We start from the raw sequence: 21345 nt of genomic DNA, 5'->3' as shown, positions 1-21345 counted from the left end.
TCCCAGGCCAGCGAAGAGATATAATCCCTCCACCTGGTCCTAGGTCTACCCCTTGGTCTCTTCCCAGCTGGACGTGCCTGGAACACCTCCCTCGGGAGGCGCCCAGGTGGCATCCTAACTAGGTGCCCGAACCACCTCAACTGGCTCCTTTCGAGGCGAAGGAGGAGCGGCTCAACTCCGAGTCCCTCCCGGATGTCATACTTATGCATGTTTATTTGTTTCAGGCCCTTGGAGTTACTTCTTCCCAGGACCGTGCCCTGATCAAGAAAAAGATCAAAGACCTTAAACTTCTGATGGAGAAGGCCAAGAGGAACAGAGAGAAAGTGGAGAAACAACGCGAGAAGCTACGGAAGAGAGAGCTGGAGGAGCAGCAGAAAGAGGAGCGCAAAGAAAGTGCGGCAGAGTGAAGTGAATTGTTGGATCACCTGCCGCGTTACTGTAGCACCACACCACGTAGCATCTCGAGGAACAGAACGTCAGTAGGCCCCACAAATGAACCCTGAGGGACACCTGCTCAGTAGTTCAATAGTTCTCAGTGGTTAAGCTACAAACCCAACTGTCGGAGATTGTTAAGTGACTTTTTCACCAAGAGAATCAAACCAAAATGAGCAGTTGGATAAAAAAAGATCCTGCCCCGTTAATTTGCCTCATTTTACACCCATCCTGTGTTTTTAGCCATTTAAGATTTTACTCGGTTCTATTTATTTGCTTTTAATTGCTGTAAATTAGGTTTATTTATTCATATGCAGAGTAAGTCTGTGGAGTTAATCTCATTCTATATCATCGTCAGAGCCGTCTACATTACCCATCACAGCACCCGTAGATATTACATCCATGTACAGTGATAAATACAGATATGTCTCATGTGCCATTTTGATAGACTTATGTATATCCTGTTCAGAATCGGTGAAATCGCTCTTTTGATTCGCCGAAGCACATACAGGTCGGGCCTGTGTGGTGGAATACATGAGGCAGTACTTATCTCCCACCACTGGGTGTCCCCACGCTGCTTACTTTCACTACTGAAGGAGGCAACACTGGAACTTTCCTACAGGAGCTGAAGCAACTTTCATTGAGAGAAATAGCTCTCCTGATAATTGCAAGAACACTGGAAGTGGAAACACTGTAAATGTAACCTCTGCACTGGCTTGTCCAATGCTGCTTACAGTATACATGTACCATAGAAAGCGGTTCACACGGTATGATTGATGAAGAGGACATATTGAACTGGTTCTAATGGATACTTCAGGTACAATGTAATGATAACATGTGTAACTTACCAAACCTGTACCAGAAAAACAAAAAAAATGTTAAATGGAACTTCCTGCTTATATGCATAATGTGGCTTTGACACCGCTTGTAACCTGCTTTTGACCTCTTTTTATATTCTCTCTCAATAACAAAGTTATTCCCCGCCGCTGCCTTTAGAAATTCTAGAGAAGTTGAATTTTTCTGAACACTACCCGCTTCTGTGTGAGTATAGAAACACATACAGTTAACATTTCTAACATTTTTTTTTCATGAAAATGTACAGTTAACCATGCAAAACACTTTGGAATATTCTGAATATTATTAGGGAATGCTGCCATATAGACGAGTCATCTCTGTGATGCAGGACAGATGCAGGATGCACCTAATACTACTGATATTACACTGGAATTTGCAACTGATAGATGCAATATACTTTGAACTTACCTGTAAAACTGGTTCAATAAGACTTTTGACTTACTTGTTAGATAAAAAAAAGATAAACCTTTTGAAATTATTTTGTATTTTATGCAATTATTGTTTTAGGATTACGAGACATGCTCCCTGTGTTACTTCTTGAGCATTCCCGAGAATCATTCCGTAGATTTACAGTAAATACAGAGACATCAGAGTCACCGTGATCTTATCAAAGGCAGCTTTGGTTATGATTCCCTCTTTGTCTCAAGGACCCTGCCTGGTGTACTGTAAATCAGTTAAAACAAGAAGAAGAATCTGGGTTACAGATGCAATGCCACAGTAAAACAGGAATCACTGATCTATTCATGTTATTATTTATTTATTTCTGTATTTAATGAAGCAACTGACTACTGTTTATGATAGCTTATATGAAAATAAGAGTACTATTAACACCTAAAAATGATTTATCCAGAATTGTATGATTACTTCCTATTGCCAAAATATAAGTAAACCTGCTCATTCAAAAGTGATTTTAGATTAAAATGGTTGTTATGAAATGAAGGATTATAAATTTGAAAGTGCAAAGCGAGAAGAAAACGCAGTAATGCTCCCTCATTGTGCTTGTGGTTTTCCTTTAATACAACCATAGTGCTGCTCCAGTATAACTCCAATAAACTGTTCATGTTGTATTCTTATGGAATATTTTCTAACACCTGAACCTTTTCTGTGAATACCCCCCAAAACCTCCCCTGTCAGGTCAGTCCGCTGGCTGCACTCTTTTGATTCTTTTGTATGTATAGTAAAACACTGAGAGCAATACGCTGTAAGAATCCTAAAGCCTTGTTTTCTATCGTGTCAGTTTTTGTCTGAGGGCTGAGGAGGCTTGGGGGTCACACCTGAGGCCATAAAGTGACTCCAGAACTTTTCTATTTGCTTGCCTGAGCTTGCCTACGCATGATGAAACCAACGTGTGGATGAGACCCTGGTGCTCCTGGCAGGCGTTTGAGTCATGTCCTGAAGGGTTTTTCTTTCATGTGTACGTAGAGAGCAAAAGATCATCACTACAAACTGCTAGCCATTGCTTTGATTCTTTTAAAAAGCTGTGCTTGTTCTCCTCCTTTTTTGTCATTACCTTGCTCTCTTTTCCGCATTCTGAAAAGTTTGAAAGGGCAGCTAGCTGTCACACTGAATAAAATGTGCGGTCACTGTCTGCTTTTGTTTCTTTTTTTCCCACCATTTGTCTGACTTCAACATAGTTTTAGAGGTCATTTGTTAGCTTTACAGAAATGCTTGTCCAAGGTGATACAATTCACAATATAACTGTTAATGAGGATTCAGCTTTCATTCTCATTCATTTAGAATATCTTATGATAAACCTGATAGTCCTATTTAGATAGAAAATAAGAACATACCAAGACCTTTGCCATATACATGCTGTGTTTACAAGGCCTATTATTTTGACCATGTGACCATTCACTCCCTTTCTCTCAGTGGTCTGGCTGTACTGAGGTCAACCACAAGCCTCCAGTCCCACCCTCTCTCCTTTCTATTTATATTCAGCCTGTTTTTACTCCAGGGCTATTTTTCTCTCACTGACAACTCCCCCCCTGTCACTTCTTACCCCTCTTCTTACAACTCCATTTCTGTTGGGGGGCTTATGGAGGCTTTTCACTGTGGGTATGATTGGTACCGTCCTTATCACCATTTGTGTGTTGATTTCCAATCTCCTGCATGCTGTGTGGAGAACGTTAGTGTGTGAGTGGGTGGGTTTAGTTGCGCGTCACGAGCAGCGAGGCCCCTCTTTCAAGGAGCTCATGGAGGAGTTCAGTCCAAGACAACTGGCTGTCAAACAGCTGAAGCGGCAGTTCCTTGACGCTCTGCAGGCCAACGATTCCCTGGAGGTCATGAAGATTCTTCACACTGGGGAACTAGAGATTGACACCGTTCTTGAGGTGGATGACCCAAGCATGCTGCTGGCCTCATACAAGCAAGGTACGCACAAAACAAAGATTGACACATTTTACCTGCAGCAAAACAATACATGGGGATAAACATCATGTAGTGTTTGCTATAGCCTACCAAATGAAGTTTAAGGGTCATGAATTGGACGAGTTTACATAAGTATGATTATGAAAGTTTACGTGGTTTCATAAAGCATTAGAAAAGGAAAATAGATTGTAAACACTGAATATTATAGTTAGGGGAGTTGTTTTGTAGTTAACCACTAGGTGTTGCTAAACCCCCATGGACCCTAAAGCTGGATATGACAAGAAGTGATGTCGGTGATATGCGGGATACTGGGAATAACCATACAGAAATATAACAACAAAGCCGTATGAAATATAACTCTACAGTCAGTCACAACATTTATAGGCACTGTTGTTCTATATTTAGCGCTTTTAAAAAAAAAAGTATTCCCCTATGACCTTAAACATTGATGGCTAACTGTTCAACAATTAAAAAGCACATAGGAAACATCCCAAAAAGAAATATGTTGTGTGAAATAATGCCTTCAAAAACATGTTAAGGAACACAGTTTATCTTTGCAGCACGTTTTTATTTTGTATGGGTCACTAAGGGCACAATGTTTATGCTTTAAACAGGAAGCAACTGGTAATAGGAGATAAGATGGTCTGTTATTCAGCTCAATAAATGTATAATAAAACAATAGTTGTATGTGGAAGTAACTTAACCCTTAGATGCACAGTGACTATACACTCTTCCATAAGTGGCTCAAAAAGGACCCGTATTAGAATAATGTGTTTATGCAATTTTTGTCATTCTGGTTAAGACAAATCACTTGTATAATACTTAGTATTATATTTTGGTTCACACTAGAAATATTTTACATTTAATTTTTCACTATTTATAATTTTAGACATTTCTTTTACATTTTGAAAAAAAACGTTTTGAACATATTGATGCAAAGCTCTCCGCTATTCTGAGACCCTCACAGTATTTTCAAAACTCATCCCTTCTCCTCATGTCTACTCATCATAGCCCAACCCTCATCAATCCATGCCGGTTGATTAAGTTTGATTGTCCTATATCCCCCACCCTAACCTTCCCTTATATTGTAAAGCGATTTTGAGTCCTTGAAAAGCCCTATAAAAATATAATGTATTATTATTATTATTATTATTATTATACTGATAGGTATCAGATCTTGCTGTGTAAAATAATCTTCCTGAGAGGTGTCACTTGTGATGAGTCTGTGTGGTCTACAGTGAATGTATTCCTGACAGCCACAGGTGATAAGAATCAAAGGTTCCCATAAGATTCCATAGAAAATGCATGTGGGTCATTTTTGACCCACTTATGGAAACTTGGGGTAGTAATACAACAACTACAATTTCTTAAAATGTATACAATTTAAATTAAAAATTGGAATGGCATGATATCCAAAACGTGTTTTTTGAGGAATTGCTGGAATATGAAATGATAAGATACTTCAAGAAAACCACCTCACCGGGTCAAAAAAGACCCACTTAAGGGTTAAGTAAACTGTTAATACAAAACCAAATATCAGATTATAAAATATGATGGGTATTATCAGTTAAACAACCAAAAGGTAGGGTAGGCCTATATAGAGCTATTCAAATGAACTGACTAAAACATTACAAGAATTGCTCTCATAACCCTAACACTTCACTAAATTCAACAAAAAGTATAGTGCTTTTGTTGAACCCTCTCACTCACTGGTAGGCCTATAGGTTTTAGAAAAGTAAGTGTACAGGACCTTAAATTCTTATTGTTTGACATTTTGCTACAGGTTACTGGCTGCCAGGCTACACACTGGATAAGTCCTGGGCGACTGGTATTCATGTGTGTGTGATGTACAATGCTGTGGAAACAGCTCTGGTGCTCATTCAGGAGGGTGCGGCTATCAACCGGAAGCCCAACGGGAAGACGCCACTGCACGTGGCCTGCGAGGCCTCCAACGCTGACTGTGTCGCCCTGCTATTGGCTCACAGGGCCAAAGTCAACGGCCTGTCTCTGAGCGGACACACACCGCTCCACTACTGCATCACCAGTCAGTCTGTGGCCTGTGCCAAGCTGCTCCTCTGCGAAGGTCAGAGGAACGGATGCATAGATAGATGGAGATAAAAGTGCAAATACATTTATAAACTCAAAAATAACCTTTGTTTTGTCCCCCATATAGGTGCAAAAGTCAACATGCCCAGCGACAACAATGAGGCGGACACACCTTTACACGCAGCAGCCAGATTTGGCGTCCCAGAGCTGGTGGCTCTCTACCTGGCCAATGGAGCAGATGTGAATTCAGTCAACTCCCTGCAGGAGACTCCCCTGATGACTGCGTGCTTCTGGGCTTTTGACGCTAAAGAGCAATTTTACAGTGAAGATCATCATCTTGTCTGTCGCATTTTGCTGGACAACCAGGCAGGTATGTTTCTTCTTTCTTATGTAGCTACTATAAAGGCTTTGAGATTACTACAACAGTTCCCTTCTGTTCAAGATCCAAACCTCAGAGAAGAGGACAATAAGACAGCCCTTCACAAGGCCGCCTGGAACTGTGATCACGTCCTGATGCAGATGCTGCTGGAGGCCGGAGCAAACACACGGGCCGTGGACATCAACGGCTGTGCCCCCATCCAGTATCTCCTCAAAGTGACAGACGTCAGGCCCATGGCCATACCTGAGCTCTGCTACCAGGCGCTGCTCAACCATAACGCAGCACGGATTTACCCCCCACAGTTCCACAAGGTACAGGAGGTTTACTGATGTTAGAAGAGAATATAAAATACAGTTTATTTGACAAATGATATGTTGATGACAAGAGGTCCTTGCATGATAATTGTGGTGTATGATAAAATAATGTATGTTGTTTACGTTTTTGGAGGTGTTGCAGGCCTGCTATGACTGCACCAAAGCCGTAGAAGTTATGGTCAACTCTTATGAGCGCTTAAAGCCCACAAACAAGTGGAGTGCTGCCATACCTGATGACTGCTACAAGGTAGAAACATATCTTCAGTACATCAATATTAATGGCATGTGTAGTGTTTCTTATTTTGTGCCTCTCCAGGGAAATGTTTGGCTTTTTGAAATGTTCAATCCCACAGCCATCAAATTGTAAATGTATGCTTTCGATTATATCAGGATTTCAATCTAGCCCTGTCTTCAAAATTGTAGTTTTGGCTATTTTCCACCATACCATTTTATATGTTATTTGTATCTGCCTTAATGGACAAATGCATGCTTTTTTTGCTGTATTACTGTACAAAAAAGTAGAAATGCATAAAAAAACTGACATATCCAAGACAATAAAGTCCCTTGCTTAACAGAACAAATATGTTTGTGTTTTTCTACCATAAAAACAACCTTCCTACTGGGACGGATACAATATCTGAGGTTTTCTTTGCTTCCTCAGCGTCACAAAGACTTCTACGACTCTTTGTTCGCTGTTTGCAGCAACACTCCCCGCAGCCTGCTGCATCTGTCCAGATGTGCCATCAGAGCCAGCCTGGGGGAGGTCTGCCAGCGAGGTGTAGCACAGCTGCCTCTGCCCCCTCCCATGAAGAGATATTTACTGCTGGAACCTGAGGGGATACTGTACTGATGAAGAGAATATGGTTTCCAAAAAAAGACCTGCTGTGTCTGAGGAAAGTCAGCCACCTGATAATTTGACTAAAACATCCACTTCCTGTCTGCAGAGTGTGGAGAGTGAAAATGCTGCTAGTTGGAGCTGCCACTAACAAGAGTGTCCTTTTTATTTTTGCATAACATTCCCTTTTGTCTGGAACATAAGACATCCCTCTTTGGTGTTGGACAGTACTGAAAAGTTGGTTTGCGTGAGTGGAAATGTAATCACATGACTTACTATAAAACTAATTGATATGGTGGTTTGATGCAGGACATGACAGAGAACGCCATACAACTAATTGCAAATGATGAGTAACGTAGCAGGGTTGATTATTGCTGTGCTAATTACAATAATAATTTATAGTAACTAATACGTGAACATTATGGTCTGCTGTGTCACACCATCCCCTGCACACAACGTCTGTTTCTGTAAACACTGTTTTATGTAAGTATACAAATACAATGTGTTTGACTTGTCTCTCTATGACAGTGATGCCTCATCTCAATCTACCCGGCAACCATCCTTAATGCTCACTCATGCTCTCATGATACTCCATTATGCAGAACAAACACTTGACAAAGCCCTCCACAACAAGTGCTTGTTATCCAGTGGACTGCACCTGAAGCCATGTATGGACCCAGCCAGAAAAAGTAATGGTAATAGTAAAATCAGTATCCACCTTAACTCAACTGCTTTCCATCCTGGCTTCTTCTATCACTTTCATCAGTAACGAGCACAAGGGCCCACTGTTAGTGTGAGGATCCCAGTCGATGTTATCCTGGTATTAAGACTCATTTACCATGGGGAGATAAAGCCAGCTTACAATAGGATGAAAGCCCTCAACAGACTGAGGCTGCTGCCTGGAGAGGAAGAGGCGCTGCTGAGATATTGTGTTTTTGTTAAAGAGGAGAAAATTATCCGGCAGCCTCGACAAAAAAATTAAGATGAAGGCAGAATAATAATGAGAGAAAGAAAATTCAGCTCTTTTTTTATCCAACTATGCAGTAGGCTACAAACAGAAAACCAACATGATTCACTAAAAACACATAGTATTTATTTTCCTGCAAACATGTCAAAAACGGGTGTCTTTGAGAGTGTTTTACATCAAATGTCCCCAGTTAAAAATGCTTTAATTAAGTCCAGAGGTCAGTCTCATATCTTCTCATGCAAAATAATGAAATGCCACTTACGTCAGGGACCTCACTGACTGACAGTGCGTGTGTCTGTGGTGTGCTGTAATCTTTGAGAAACGTATTGCAGTCCATAGGTCATAGACAAACAGATGTGGCTGAGCACTTTGGTCAACTGAAGGTTGTTTTAAATGTGCTATATAAATAAAGATTGAGATTGATAATCTGCGCATGTTGCAGAAAAATTGTCCGGATGACTGAAGAGTCAGGCCTGAATCCTAAAATAGAGCAGTAAAATGTTGGCAGAGAGAGATACTTAAATCAAGCGTTACAATAATGAGAAGAGAAGGGTTTCACAATGAACTGAACTTGGCTGCTCCTCACATTGCACTGATCCTTTTTCCCCCTCCTCCTATCTTTTGAAATAAGCTTGCATAATTATGTGTTATGCCGCCATGCAAGTAATGCCTGAATAAACTGGAAAACAGAGACAGGAAACTATAGCACAGGGAAGCGCAACATGTGGGCGCACTAATGAAGGGGCAAACAGAGCAGGACAGCGTGTCCACAGAGCTCCTGTTGGCAGCCGGCCACGGGAAGCCACTGGATTGTCGGACGATGACAGACAAACGGAGCAAAGTTGACTAAAACAAGCTGTGGGGACAGGAGGGAGACGGGGGTATTACAGAGAGCAGAGGCACATGGGGCTACTTCACACACTATAAACAGCTTTATACCTCATACAAATCTTACTCGTGTGAATATAAGCGCAGGGTATTTCATGTACTATGAGCTACAAAAGACACAAGGTATTGAGCATTTTATCTTTCTACATTCACTGGTCCTTTTAGTAACGAACCACAACTTCAGCACAGTAACACGTGGCCTTTGAGAGTGATGGTCGTACATGTTGAAATATCAGTTGGTGCAGACAGTTAAAAAAGAAATCATAAAAATCTTAAATTAGGGATTTTTATTCAACAAGGCAATTCTAAACACTACAAACTTGGCAAAGAATGAACTGAGAAGTACAGTTTAGTACATGATTAGAAACATAAGGAAACATCTATTATATCAACACAGCGTACATATAGCTTGACCTCTGTAATGCATGCTACACTTTGCAATCATTTACACAGGCCTTAACACCTTAAGTCACTAAAACATACAATACATGCACCAAAACACTTATTGATATTATCCAAGGACCAGATATATACTGTTTAGTTTTACTATTAGAAAAACACTAAAAATATTATTGGAAAAGCGTTTACAAGTGTGTATAATGCAATTGACTACACACCAGTTTCAACAGAAGGGGAGTTATTATTATGTAGGTTATGTTAACCTGGCAGTTTTAAAGTTAAAATATAATTATTCACAGTTACATTCAACATATTACCTACATATTTTGCAATACTGTGTTCCACCTCTCCAAAAAGGCACTTTCTCCTTTCGCTCAACCTCCATCAAGTATGTTTACATCTCATATCGAAGGAGCTAAAAGATTTTACAATTTATTTTACATTAATATAATTTTACAGCATGCATAACCAGAGCAAATTATTTGAATAGTGTCTCTAAATGCTGTGGTTGGATGAAAAACTGACCTGCAATGAAATGCAGAAGTTGTCCGTGTGAAGCAATGCTGCAGGTTATGAAGGACTAACATGCCGACATAACCAAAAAAGTGCTGGAAAAGACTTTGATCTCTTTGTGTTCGTGCTGCAGTCCAAGTGACCTCGCTGCTGCTGGCTTTGGTTGGGTTTCTCTAGGCATAGGTACACATTTACTTAACTCAAAAACACAACTTAACCAAAAAACATTATCCTAGCTTTAGATTGGGAAATTATACATTTTGAAAGATAATAACTGGCATAAACACAAACACCATGCTGGCTTCATAGTGTAACCATGTTATTATAACTGAGGGTAATGAGGAAGGCTGAGGGAGATTAATACTTTTCAATTCCCATTTGCTGGACGTAATCGTTGCAATAAATGTAATTAAATTGCCCGCAGGCTGGTAGTAATAGTTCAGCTCAGTTATTTATTTACAATCTAATTATTGGCACAAATGATGAGCATTCTTCCCCAACTAGGCTTCTCTCTGTGAGAAAGGGAATCCAGTTTCCACACACAGACGTCCAGGTCCAGCAGCATTTGTTTTCTCCCACTTACACCACAAGTTAATCCATCTCTTCAAACATGGACCCTTTTCATCTCAATTATATTATTCATACTATTTTAGACTATCCTCTTGGAATTGCCCAGCTGCTTTGGATCCTTGCTGGGCATGCACCAGTCGTCAGCCTCTATGCTCGTCTGGTAATGCCTTAAGGCTGACTTGTTGAAAACAGGGAGTCTCTCCACTGACTCTGAGGACAGGGCCTGTGACACAGAGCAGAAGGGAACGTATTAGTCTTCATCCTGAGAGTCAGATCCAGGTCATCTCTTATTGGTAAGTTCCCTCTGTACACTGCTTAAGTAAAGACAGCAGAGGTCTCTAACATGTGGTGGGTTACAGCATGACAGACATTAGCTTTGCATTATTTGTACGACGTAGGTATGTTACACCACTCAGTCAATACAGAATGTGTACTTGACAGAATATGTGAACTCTAACCCAACCCAGTGTTATTTTTGACTGTGTGTAGATGGTGCAGCTCTCACCTTCAGGTATATAACAGCTGAGGTGCCGTAGCCCTCCATAGAGTAGAGCTGCAGGTCTCCCTGGAAGTACTTGGCATACAGACGGGAGATGGGCAGGCCGTAGCCAAAACCAGCCTGAAGGGAACATAACAAAGTTACAGTTTAAAGGTCCCCTATTATACTCTTCATCAATATATTATAGTTCTCAGTTATATACAAGACATGTCTTTGAAGTGCCAAACACATCATGCATTGTAGCATCCCATAATCCCCTCTGTTTCAGCGCTGTTTCAAAAGTGCTGATTCTCTGTCTGTTACTTTAGATCAGTGGTTCTCAAAGTGTGGGGCGCGCCCCCCCTGGGGGGCGCAGAGGCATGCCAGGGGGGGCGCGAGAGACCAGGAGGAAAAATGGTTATATAAAAAAAAAATAAGATAAAAAAAAAAAAATCATAATTTGAAAAATTATTGATTCGAAAATAATATGATACAGTACAGTACTATTACGTCTGGGTCTCTGTGTTTCATTAAAGCTCGGCTCTGTGTGTGTGGAACGAGCCATTTTGTGTGCGCGAGAGAGAGAGAAGAGAGCGCACCGGTACCGGAGATCGTTGTTCTTAGCTTCTGGTGCTAGCGAGCTACGCTAACGGATATAAGGAGTTTTTTCAACAACAAAGTGGAGGAGAGTCCTCTCCTGTCAGACTGAGAGACTCAGTGAACTAAAGGACTCTCTCATTGATATCTCAGTGGGTCTCAACCGTTTTGGTCACCATTAATGTAAACAATTATTTCCGAGGCACACATTTATATGATCATTATCGTTATAAAAAAATAAGAGAATAAATGAAAAACAGGTATGAAATACTATATGACCTTAAAAAAAGAATAAAGTTTAAAAGGGTGATTTGTAAAATATCCATAAAAAAAAAGTAAATCTGTTTACAGTTCCGTTTCATCTGGGTGTTGAGAGAGGTATCCATAGATCTCTTCATTTTTCTCTCAATGTGTCCACACACCACCTATAAAAATAGCTCGTTACCCCTGCTTACACCTATATGCCGTGAGCTGATTATCGAGCCTTCGTTGTAACAGTTGCGGGAACACTGTGTATGTGCGTGTGGGGAGTGTTGCAGTAGAAAATTCCACTGTAGCGACCGGTACATTAATGGGAAACCCTAAATGTTTGAGCACCCTCTATGAAACGTCAAGCTACCCCACAGCACCCCCAAAAGAAGTCTCTGGCGCCGCCACTGAGCCTGACTATGTGTGTTGGGGGGGCCCGACTTTTTTTTTTTCTCCAAAGGGGGGGCCTGACCGAAAAAGTTTGAGAACCACTGCTTTAGATGAAAATAAGAAGCTACTCCCCACGCCCCTCTGAGAGATATCTGGTGATTTTGAGCTTCAGGTGATAAGGTGGGGGGGGTTACCTTGGTTGGTGATTGGCTATTGGTTACACAAGCCAAAAAAACCTTATGACATCACAAAGTGGCCAAAATCTGATCAGCTCATTTTCGGACAGGTTTTTATATAAATGGATCAGGACAAAAAGAGAGAGGGTCTTTGTTCCTGAAACTTTCAGAATCTCTTTACACAGAGGGGACACATATTTATGTATGAAGTGGATTTTGCATAATAGGTGACCTTTATTAAGTGGATATTGTGGAGGGTTAAAGTCTTTAGTTTCTCTCATGGTTACAGTTGTATCCACTGAAAAGGTTGCGGACTGCATTCCTCTTTGTTCTCAGCCACTGTAATATGCCCTGGTGCTCTGAAGTGAGTCTCTGATTACAACAGGGAGATTTACTATGTGGGTTAGTTTTAATCCCATCTTTAAAATGCAAACACAAGCTTGACAGACTGAGATAGACGGGTTCAGCCTCACCAGTGGTGCATTGCGTGAGTTGTCTTCGTGGACTGGACTCGGAGCCGTGGAGTACATGTAGCTGAACAGACGCTCGATCTTCCTCAGAGGGACTCCCCCTCCTTTGTCAGACATCTAAAGATAAAGAGGAGAGACGTTAGGTTCACATTGTTCTGGCAGCTCATCAGCTCTTGATCATGTGAATGGAATCTAAACAGTGTCATGCTTTGTGAAAGTGAATCAAGTCATCAGTTTTATTTAGATACTAACACGGTCCACATGGATAGGCATTGAATGGCACGACAACACTTGTTTGTTAATATAATCTAAACAGGATTTTCTCCCTGATTACTGTCTTTAGTACAATAATGCAGTCTTCCTTCACTATCTGGGTCCTCATCTACCTTGATAGTGAGATCCTCAGTTCCCAGTGAGACGCGCACTTTGATCGGGGGCAGCGTGATGCTCGTCTCGTGGGTCTCCACTGTAGCTCTCATGGCGTTCTGCCAAAGAAAATACAAAGTGGATTATATAGTGAGAAAGCAGACATGTGTTGGCAGATAAAACACTGTTAGTCAGGCTTGTTGGATACTGTACCTTAAACAGCTCAAACAGCATATGGTAGAGATGGGACGGCACATAGACAATGTGGAGGGGCTGGTTAGGGTTTTTGGCTGTAAAGAAAATCATAACACTGATGATATAGAACAGGGGTGTCTTTTTTCACCGAGGGCCACATACAGAAAAATATATGAAGGGCAGGGCCACTTACTTAGAGGTATATTGCCTCATAAATTCAGTTATAAGTTAGCAAAATCAATCAAATGTAGGTTAATTATGCTTGTGAGTGTTGGCGGCTCATCCCTCAAAACAGAAGCCTCAGATTGATTATAATAAGGAGAAATAGGAAAGGTGTATTTCAAGCTTTTTATGTAAATAAGTCATTTTTTTTTTTTCTTATCAACTAAGATATGTTAGAAAATGTTTCCAACTTTAATTGACTGAATTTTTTTGAAAGGTAGTCTTATTAACACATGAATACTACTGTGTAATATATGTTTACATTTGTATTCAAGAAGAACAATATAAGACAAGCACAAGTTTCATTTGTTTTCCATATTTCATTATACTTTTTGAATTAGCTGAGGGCCGATTAAAAATGGTCCGCGGGCCGCATTTGGCCCCCGGGCCGTAGTTTGGACACCCCTGATATAGAAACTATGAACGATCTTTATCCCTGACAGAAGAGTATACAGTGGATGCAGACAACAATCTACAAATTAACTGTGAGCTGAGACAGGCCACACCTTTGTAATGTAAAGAAAAGAACAGATTAGAGCCACTCCTGCCAAATAAACAAGGAACAAAACAACTCATTCATCATTCTGGAGTATTTTATCCAGACCTTATCTGCCAAGAAATGCTGGCCAAGTATGTACTGTTTGTATTCAAAGCCCTGTCTCATGTTCTGAATGATTTACTGCAGGAGGAAGTAGATGTATGGATTTGATTAAAGGGCACACTGTAACAATAACTACCACATGTTTTCTACTAAACTACAAATTATATTAATGTATACATTATATTAGTCTGTTTATGCATGTAATCATACTACAAAAAGTAATGTGTATGTTAAAATAAAGCCTTTCTTTAATATATTTTTGCTTAGGTTGTCACATTACAGTATATGTGGTGGGTGGTTTAAATGACGGATAGTCTGATGCTAAAGCTAGCTCTTGGCAGGCTCAGCTAGCAGGACACAGATGCAACAGGCTAAGTAAGATTAATCCCACATTTCCTAATCCTAGGATTAATGAAAGTTCAGTTGAGAGTCATGAGCACAGCAGGGAAACTATTCTCTCACACTAGTTTCGCACAAATATCCAGTTGAAACAAAAGAGATACAGCAGAGGCATGAGTAACTTCGGAACAGATAGATAACATCTGGAAATAGAAACACGAGGGTTGTTTTGTAGGACTTACAATTGACTTCTATGATCTCCATGTCAGGAGAGGTCAGGTAATACTGCTCACACAGCATTTTTGAAGTCTCGTAGGCATCTAGAAATTGAAACAAAAGAAAAGGATGTTTTTTTACTTCAGAAATGGAGAACAATAGAGGACATTATTTTTCTGTCATGTAATAAACCAGTTTACAGAAAACATGGCTCTATTGCAGCCGTGTTCTCATAGAGTTCCACTCTGTATATTGACTCCAAAAATATCAGATGATTAAAGGTCAAACAGTCATGGTTCTGTGCAAACAGAAAATAGATAACATATCCAGTGTGTGCGTGTGTTTATACATAGCTGTATTATAAATGAGGAAGATCATTTATTACCTTTTATCACCTCCACCACGTCACAGCTGGGGTCGATGCTGCCAATATGTTTGGGATGGGCTGGGTTTAGAGACAAATTGACGCTGCCTTCGAAGATTAATGCTATAGGGCACAATACAACAAATGTCTGTCTCAAATTACGTAAGGATACAAGTCATTGTCAACACCCTTCTGTTAATATTAAACCCATTATAAAACACTAGCTGGTTGAGAACATTCGTAATAGTACGAAAAGCAAACAATAGCTCATTGAAAACACATATTGCTGACATAACCAAAAACATACACTCTTGTTCATTCAACTAGAACGACCAAATATTTGTCATTATTATTCTGCAGATCATTTTCTCGATTACTATAGCAGCAGTATGTGCCAATCTGGCTTTTACTTTTGATGAATTCATTATCAAAATAGATGGCAATCACTTTTTTTTTGTCTCTACTGTAAAGCAATCAAGGCATGCTGGGTGCTTTGGTGGCTCTTTTATAAAGCAATCACAGTGCTGAACTTCCTGTGACATTTCAAAATGCTAGCTCTCAACCACTATCAGCACTAATTTATTGACATGAGCTTCGGGTGTGAGCAACTGTGTTGATTAACTCACAGTCTATCACAGAGTGCTATACTGACTGTGCTGGTTCATGAGCATGCGTGTGGAGATCCGGCTCATGTAGAAGCGGTCCAGGAAGTACTGGACGTTCTGGTTGGTGACGGGGTCCACGCCAAACGCATCCTTGTACTCCACCACACCCTGAGCCATGGTGGGCACCACGTCGTTGTGGCGATTCCGGACGTTTACCAGAGTCTGTGTGAATCTGGGGGCAAAGAAAGGATGGATTTGGCGGTTAGTGTGGGAACATCAGTTTCATGGCATTGGACACATATTCCTGCTAAACATAGTCCAAATACTTCCGTCAAACAAATGAACCTACTGTTTGCAGTGCTAGAGTTTACAATTATGGCTGCAGTTGAGCTAATTATACAATTTGTATCCTTAATGTAAGTAGTAAAACAAGTTCTAACAGATGCTACTTAAAGGTGGGGTAGGTCATTTTGGAGAAACCAGCTCGAGATCGCTAGAATTTGAAAATACACAACCGGAAAAAATCTACCACTTCCTTACAGAGCCCCTCCTCCAACACACACGAACGCACACATGACCAATGAGGGCACGAGATAAGTTTGTGCACAGATGGAAGGCTGACAGGCAGGTAGGCCATCCAGCTATTTTAGCCGGGCCGGCTAAAATGATTGGTCGTGCTTTTTACAGAGCTACGGCTTCCACAGATGAAATGTTTGTATGGATTTTTTGTCAAAGCACTTAAGATATTCATTGCTATCGGGATGTTAAGAGCATTCCATGCAATATAACAAAAAGTGTATCTCGAGCCGGTTTCTCAAACTGACCTACCCCACCTTTAACAAAAGCCTGCACCCAAGTGGAATATTTACATATGTGCAGAGAAAACCAGATGAATTTCTCGAGATAAAAAAAACATTGCTGTTACTGATCTGCATGAATGCGTCCTCTCTGTGGTGGAATTAGCTTAATGGAGCAGTACTTCATCTTCAATCTTTAAGTCTCACAATGGGTTTCATGGGCTGTACAACAAGGTACGTAAATATGAGTCGGATCACACTTTGGACCGATCTTAACAGTGCAGTGTTGGAAACAAAACAACTAGACACGGACATTCTTAATGTTTACAGACGCAATTTGTACGTACTTGAAAGCGTGTGTAAATGACTTACTTTGTCAGGACCTCCTTATCATCTGGATTCTTTTCAAGAAAATCTACAATCTCCAACAAACTCTGTGAATACCTGGTGGACAGTAAAAAAGGACGAGTTAAAACATGAATATAGCAACTCACTCAACACTAGTTATTTGACTACCTAAACTGGGAGTTAAGCCATGAACTTGTGTTATACTTTGCATGGTGGAAATTCCTAACCATTTTAATAAGTTAGAATAACACTGTATGTTAGTTGCTGTTCTCTGTAGCGGACTGTGGATGAAGAAGAGGACTAGAGTGCTGAGCTCTCTGAGTCACACACTCGCAGTAGGGAATCTGGGTGAAAGGTGAACAAGCACTGTTGTTGTTTGTCCCTCAACTAACCTTCAGTGCTTGCATTATGTGACCAGACATTCATCTTGAAATAGACTTTTGGGCGACTTGTATTTTTCCCAAGTTTGCCAGGAAACATCAACGCGTGAATTCACTCCTCGCTTTAGCAACATTAACAAGTCACAGATATTTTGGCTGGCAATCCAAAGAGCTCTGCTGTCGCGAGAAGAGAAAGCCACAGTGGGTACATCGCCAAATATAGACAGTACTGTGGCTCTTAAGTGAAGAGCGGGGGTGGAGTAATGACCTTATTGTTAACATATCTTACAGGGACTTGTGCACCAAACATAACATGCTCTGGTAAAGTCTGCAGCAGAATACTGTGTTTTATACAAATCTAGTGTTGGTGAAAAAACCCCACAACTAATACATTTGAAAACCCACAACAGACAAAATGTTCCTCCACATGAACTTGACTGCACCCTTGGTCTCTCAGTTTTTACAACACCTTAATATGGGTGTGTGCACACAGATTAACACATGCTGGTTCAACGCTACCTGTGTGAGGGTCATAACACAAACAACTGTTGCCGTGCGACAAGTCGTATGCATTATCTTCAAGATCGCTATTGCATTTAAGGTACAACATGAAATTGGGGCGTATAAATAATCTGTCCAGGGTATTAAAATAATAATAGCATTGCAACATAATGACAGAAAGTATGTTAGCTAATCAAACAAAGTAAAGCTCCAGGATCAATGGTTTCTGGTTAACAAGCTCCCCAATAACAGCCGGGTGAGAGAGGTGCATGTTAAAACAGAACAGACAGTCACGAAACCTAACATAACCTCCGATAAGATCAACAGGGATAATGTTTTTATCAGATCAAAGTGTCTGTGACTAGATGAATGTCCCAAAACTAATGGAGGAACATTTTAATTCAGGTTAGATCTGTTTTATATTTGAAGCAAAAAAAGTAATAGGTCTTGAGAGATAATAAGAGGACTTTAATATTCCAGACACTACCGGTTCATTACTAACCCCAGTTGAAACAAAAACGTTTGTATGGGAGAGGTAAAGGTCAATTTTTGGGGGAAATTATTCCTACCATATTTTGCGACAACAATTGATATATGATGATATGTAGTGTAGAGCTGAGCATACCAGCTGATGAGGAGCTTTAGGGATGGAGTGCTGAGAAGCTTGTCAGGGAGGAAGTCAATTTCTTTCATGATGTTGGCCAGCCTGACAGGAAGCTCCTGCCGCAGGAACACAAAAGAGGTCTTCTCACATGCATTGGCTGAGCCTGCAGTCACATCAGGGGAGAGATAGAGGAACACATTACTGAGCAAGCATCTAACTCCTGACCCATTCCTGTCACAGATACAACACTTTTCCTAAACATTAATCAGTGGAGGAATTCTGTCCAGGATGAATACACAAACTGTCTTTTCTTTGAGGAGGAACCTGTTGCGCTTATGAAATAGTAAACGATGATGAAAATATCTGCATTCTTCCTGTCTAAAACAGTAATAGGAGAGGTTGCATAGCATACATATATAACCAAACAGCTGTTTTGTGTTGCTTCTGTTAGTCAGTGCAATGTTCATTTGTTTTACACTGGCAGTGGTGTTGTTAACTGAGGACATTTACTCAAGTTAGTACTTAAGTACAATGTTAAGGTACTTAAGTATTTCAATGTTATGCTACTTTGTACTTTGAAACCATTACAATTCGGAGTTAAATATTGTACTTTCACTCCACTACATTTATGTTCAAGTATATTTAGATGCCTATACTTTTGTTCTTTTACTTGAGCAACATTTTGAATGCAGAAATTGTACTTGTAACAGGGTATTCCTACACTGCTAGTTTTACAACATTTGAGTACTTCTTCCACTTCTTGTCCACGTCTGGTCCACTTAAAGATAATCAGTTTGCAGTAAGGGACACAATGAAGGACAGACCTGCTTTAACATTAGTCTGCATTATGCACTTCACTAGTGTTAGCTGCAGTTTGTCAATGACCAGCTGTCGATCAGATACTGTGCATTGGACATGTGAGTGTGGGAGAGAATAAAGTAACATGCAGTGCCAGTCACAATCAATGCTGCTCGACATACTTACCAAAGTCAATGAATTGCTTCATAGACAATGGAGAGGGGGAGAACTTAGCAAACCTCTCCACTTGTTTCGGTATGCCAGCCACGGAGCTATTTTTCAGCAAAAACTGAGCGAATTTCATTTTTCCTGAGTTTACTAGATCCCAAATGCCCTCAGTCCCGGGGACAATCTGCCCTTTCTTCCTTCAGCTCGCTCCAGTTTGACGATTGTTAGCTAAATAGGGATAAAGCGTCCGCCTTGGTTAAATTAAAAACAATTCAAAGATGCTATAATGAGTTCTCCATCATTGTTTTTCGTAGGCAGCTGCCTTGTATCTCGGCAAATTGTTGTGTGCCCTTCAAATGCAACTTCCAACAGTGAGCGGTGTGTGTTGTTGGTGGGTGGGAGGAGGAGTGACTGACGTACAAACCGACCAATGGGAGAAGAGATTTCACTGGAACTGGAGGGCGCGTAGAGGAAGTGTAGGTTGAAGAGAAGAGTCGTGATAATTCTTATAATTTAAGGAAGGTTAATTTAGGGGGGGATTTGTGTTTTTTGTTTGTTGTTTTATTTTTAGCAACTTAATGTACAACAAATAGAACATAAGTACACTGACAAACTCAATGCTATATAATTTAAGTAAAGAGTTTCATGGCTGCAATATTAAATAACGTCCCTGTCATAAAGTCAAGTTATACCATAGTATATTCAAATACATGTTGAAAGAAAAAGTACATCTGTTTACAGTTCTGTTTTATATGGGTGTTGAAGAAGAAGAAGAATTGGGAGGGATGAAACCCTCTTTAATGGTCACACATGCAGAGCACACACAGCACACACAGTGAAATGTGTTCTCTGCTTTTAACCCATCCTAGTACCAGGAGTCTAGTAGGAGCAGTGGGCAGCTATACAGCGCCCGGGGAGCAATGGGAGTGAGGGGGGAAGGGGGATGTCCGGTGCCTTGCTCAAGGGCACCACGGCAGGGCAGGAGGTGAACTGGGACCTCTCCAAGTAGAAGTCCACACTCCAAATGTAGGACTGGTCGGGGACTTGAACCGGCGACCCTACGGCTCACAGTCCAAGCCCCTACTGACTGCCATAGATTCAGTCCCTATTTTGCTCTCAAACTGCACCAGATTGATGCATTTAACTTCAACATTTAAAAACAAATCTTCCCGGGGGAGCTTGCCCCCGGACCCCCCTAGAGGAGGTGAGGTCCACCACCTGCCCACACCCCCTGTGAAATTGTCTCACTCACACTGAGGATGCTTCCTACGCCCATGTTTTATTCCATGTGTCAAGTCAGGCAAATTGGGTGCAAATACCCTGTGATCAAAGTGTGTCACGTGCTTCACTGCTGACAATAACTGCTTCATGAACTTCATCAAGCAGTGAGTCTATTTTGTCAAATGGCTCAATACAGTTTGCGTATGTATTCCTAAAGGTTGCTTCACAATGGTACAATCTTGCCTGCAGACAACATTCAGACATGTAATCTTGTTAAAATATAAAAAATAACGATTTTCACATTTTAATTGGCATGCAATTTAACCTGTTGAGGCTATTTAGTATTTTCCATGTGTTTTTATATAAATGTTGTTCAAATTTGAAACAATAACTATTTTTTCATAATGTACCATTATTACCAGTGTTGCCTCAAGGCAACGCACCCCAAAAAGTACCCCCAAATAATTATTTTAAAATGTCTTTAGATTATGTTTATTTGGTGTAATAGACTAAATAAATATAATCTAAAGACATTTTAAATAAATTGTTTTTCCCAAATGGCATCATAGTGTGTACCATAGAGGGTTAATAATAATAATAATAATAATAATATATAATATTTTTATAGCGCCTTTCAGGAAACCCAAGGTCGCTTTACAAGTCGGGTAGGGGGGGGGGGGGGGGGAGTAGGGGGA

General features: G+C 40.6%; 3 protein-coding genes across 7 annotated transcripts in view; 2 read left to right on the top strand and 1 right to left on the bottom strand.

The window, feature by feature from the left end:
- ppp1r9a (protein phosphatase 1, regulatory subunit 9A) overlaps positions 1 to 2875 on the top strand; it is a 62057-nt gene extending 59182 nt beyond the window's left edge. For all 3 annotated transcript variants that reach the window (XM_034241145.1, XM_034241146.1, XM_034241144.1), the window contains one exon: positions 225 to 2875. In XM_034241145.1, the coding sequence (XP_034097036.1) occupies positions 225 to 407 (183 nt within the window). In that variant the 3' untranslated portion in view covers positions 408 to 2875. The remainder of the gene's footprint in view (positions 1 to 224) is intronic.
- A 421-nt stretch (positions 2876 to 3296) lies between these two features.
- asb4 (ankyrin repeat and SOCS box containing 4) lies at positions 3297 to 7951 on the top strand. 2 transcript variants are annotated; one of them, XM_034241070.1, is made up of 6 exons: positions 3297 to 3657; positions 5438 to 5737; positions 5828 to 6070; positions 6143 to 6390; positions 6536 to 6640; positions 7055 to 7951. In XM_034241070.1, exons 1-6 carry the CDS (start codon positions 3345 to 3347, stop codon positions 7241 to 7243), a joined length of 1398 nt encoding a protein of 465 aa, XP_034096961.1. In that variant the 5' UTR covers positions 3297 to 3344; the 3' UTR covers positions 7244 to 7951. The 2 variants fall into 2 exon arrangements, with proteins under 2 accessions (XP_034096961.1, XP_034096960.1); XM_034241069.1 differs by having other exon boundaries at positions 6527 to 6640.
- A 1402-nt stretch (positions 7952 to 9353) lies between these two features.
- pdk4 (pyruvate dehydrogenase kinase, isozyme 4) lies at positions 9354 to 19821 on the bottom strand. Of its 2 annotated transcripts, XM_034241067.1 has the most exons (11): positions 19448 to 19821; positions 18485 to 18626; positions 17003 to 17074; positions 15881 to 16065; positions 15250 to 15351; positions 14891 to 14968; positions 13505 to 13581; positions 13312 to 13410; positions 12929 to 13042; positions 11071 to 11184; positions 9354 to 10788 (listed from the first exon to the last, which is right to left on the bottom strand). In XM_034241067.1, the coding sequence occupies exons 1-11, from the start codon at positions 19563 to 19565 to the stop codon at positions 10645 to 10647; spliced, it is 1245 nt and encodes a 414-aa protein (XP_034096958.1). In that variant the 5' UTR covers positions 19566 to 19821; the 3' UTR covers positions 9354 to 10644. The 2 variants fall into 2 exon arrangements, 1 of the variants encoding a protein (XP_034096958.1); XR_004571642.1 differs by lacking the exons at positions 9354 to 10788; positions 11071 to 11184; positions 12929 to 13042; positions 13312 to 13410 and having other exon boundaries at positions 15855 to 16065.
- Between the last annotated feature and the right edge of the window lie 1524 nt (positions 19822 to 21345).

This window comes from Gymnodraco acuticeps, unplaced genomic scaffold (assembly GCF_902827175.1).
Source record: "Gymnodraco acuticeps unplaced genomic scaffold, fGymAcu1.1, whole genome shotgun sequence".
Taxonomy (NCBI): domain Eukaryota; kingdom Metazoa; phylum Chordata; class Actinopteri; order Perciformes; family Bathydraconidae; genus Gymnodraco; species Gymnodraco acuticeps.
Note: the sequence above shows the minus strand (reverse complement) of the source record. Positions and strands in the feature narration are given on the sequence as shown.